At 41.5% G+C, this 2,260-nt stretch overlaps 1 protein-coding gene across 1 annotated transcript in view; it reads left to right on the top strand.

Annotated features, from left to right (window-relative positions):
- TNFRSF1A (TNF receptor superfamily member 1A) overlaps positions 1-2,260 on the top strand; it is a 24,393-nt gene that overhangs the window by 19,125 nt on the left and 3,008 nt on the right. The window contains exons 6-7 of the mRNA XM_018567361.1: positions 351-412; positions 1,318-1,443. Coding sequence (XP_018422863.1) covers positions 351-412; positions 1,318-1,443 — 188 coding nt within the window. The remainder of the gene's footprint in view (positions 1-350; positions 413-1,317; positions 1,444-2,260) is intronic.

Raw genomic sequence — 2,260 nt, 5'->3', positions numbered from 1 at the left:
TGTATGGGGAGACACCGGAGGGGATTAAAGTGTATGGGGAGACACCGGAGGGGATTAAAGTGTATGGGGAGACACCGGAGGGGATTAAAGTGTATGGGGAGACACCGGAGGGGATTAAAGTGTATGGGGAGACGCTGGGGGGGATTGAAGCGAGATCCAAAAAAAAGAGAGAACAGGTGCACACGCACCACCCAGCACTCGAGTTCTAGAGCAGCAATGAGCTTTAAGATACGTAGATGGCTCTTAGTAGTACTTTGGTCCTTCTATGACCATGCTTACAGTTTTTATATGTAAATGTATAATTTTTTTTATATGTAAATAATTAATTTATTTGTGATTTATACTTTTAGGTGTCAAACACCCGAATGTAAGGATCACTGTCCGCATCCTGTGCCAGTTGGAGGGTCTAAAGGTTAGTGATGTTTTCTGGATAATTATACAATATACCATTTGCCTTTTTTTGCCGTGTTTATTCATTTAAAACAAAAAACCTCTGACCCAATTATAAAGTAGGATAATATTTTTAAAACAAATAATTGAAATCACTAAATATGAACAATTAACGAGGAACTATAAACTTATAATTATTTTTATATATAATATGACACAGCTCAACGTGTCAATATTTTTTTATAATGTACTTATTTCACGTAGCCACTGCCCACTTTTTTGCCATTGGTGTCCCATTGGGGAGATTTCCTGTGGAACAATGGTCACCAGGACCAATAGAGGGAGAATGAATGTCCCAAGAACCCAAACAGCAACAAAAAACATCATCATTAACAGCCCGTACAGCACAGATTCCTCTACTGCCAGGGTTTAGAGGTTACTTGGCCAACCGTGGTACCATGAAAAGCCCAATACAGATAAAAGCCAGCACATCAAGGTTCAGTCCAAAGTGTTTACTGGAGTTCCATACAAAACCAAGGAACATTTTGGGGACTCTGAGTCCCTTCTTTCAAGGTGATAGATATCACCTCCATAAAGGGGATCCCCAAAGGTTAGTTTTGGCGTGCTTTCTTTTGTCTATATTGAGGAATATTGTATCTCACAAAGGTTCTGATCTCTTCCTACTCTATCCAACATTATAAAAAAGATTTTGGCTTTAGATACACTTTATTGATGAGTCCACTTTAAAACTGATATAAAGAGGATTCAAATTGCACTCAGCTTATGCACATTTTTGATTTTTGTAATAGACTAAATACCACAGCGTGCACCCAACTGTTATCTAACAACGTGTCCTATTTGTAGCCCTGAGACAATGGCAGAGGAGTGTTTTACACGTCTAAGATCATTTACATTTTTATATTTCAGGAAGTGATGGCGTTTTATCAATCGTTCTTGGTGTCCTCATGGTGGTGCTCATTGTGGGAGCAGTGGGAGCCTGTGTTGTGTATGCCGTCTATATCAGAAAACATCCTTCGTCCTCAGACACAAAAGGTGAATTACAGACATTAAGGCACCCATTCACACCTGAGTGTTTTGTAGCTTGAATGCCTAAGAGTTACAACCCTCAACAGGAGGAATCCCATTGTTTTCAATGGCTTCTGTTTACATCTGAGCGTTCAGTCGCTTGTACTAAAATGCCTGTAGCTTAAAAAAGTACAAGAGTTTCTCCTGGAGAATAGTCAAGTGTTTGGGCCCCCATAGACTTTAAGAGGAGCGCCTGAAACATATGCAAAACACACATGTAACATGCATTTTCTGAATTAGTAACCGGCTAAAAATGATTAAGAAAAGCATCCAGGCCCGAAATGTATGCAAAAAGTCAACAAAAGGCCTCATTGGGTGAAACGCGTTATTTGTGAGCGGACCTTGGGCGGGACACCAGTGATGTGGTACAAGTTTCAATAGACTATGCCCGTCAGCTTTTCTTCTGTTTGTATGGGCCAATATTGGAGCGAGGATGTGCTCCCAGTGTCAAGCACCAAGCTCATTCCTTTCCTGAGCCGTGGAGGAGCAGTATTTCTTTTGTGTTTTCTCCTTGCATATTGAAATTTGGGTTTCAGGTGCCCCCAAGGCACCAAGCTGAATCAGACACAGCATCATTGAGACTGAGGTCCAAGAGGTGGGACTGTCCTGGCGAATCCAGTACAGGTGACATCTTTGTACCCTTTTCCACCACCAGTCCACCTGAAAGCTAGAGTATTTCTGGGAATGGGGAAACATATGACACTCCAACTACCTTTCCCTGGGTGCAATACTTGGCGCCTTAACAGCCAATGGCTAGGTTTGATCCTTGTCATGTATGGGGGGG

The sequence above is a fragment of the Nanorana parkeri genome, unplaced genomic scaffold, assembly GCF_000935625.1.
Source record: "Nanorana parkeri isolate BGI_ZX_2015 unplaced genomic scaffold, ASM93562v1 scaffold1037, whole genome shotgun sequence".
Taxonomy (NCBI): domain Eukaryota; kingdom Metazoa; phylum Chordata; class Amphibia; order Anura; family Dicroglossidae; genus Nanorana; species Nanorana parkeri.
This window is presented reverse-complemented; position numbering and strand designations above follow the sequence as displayed.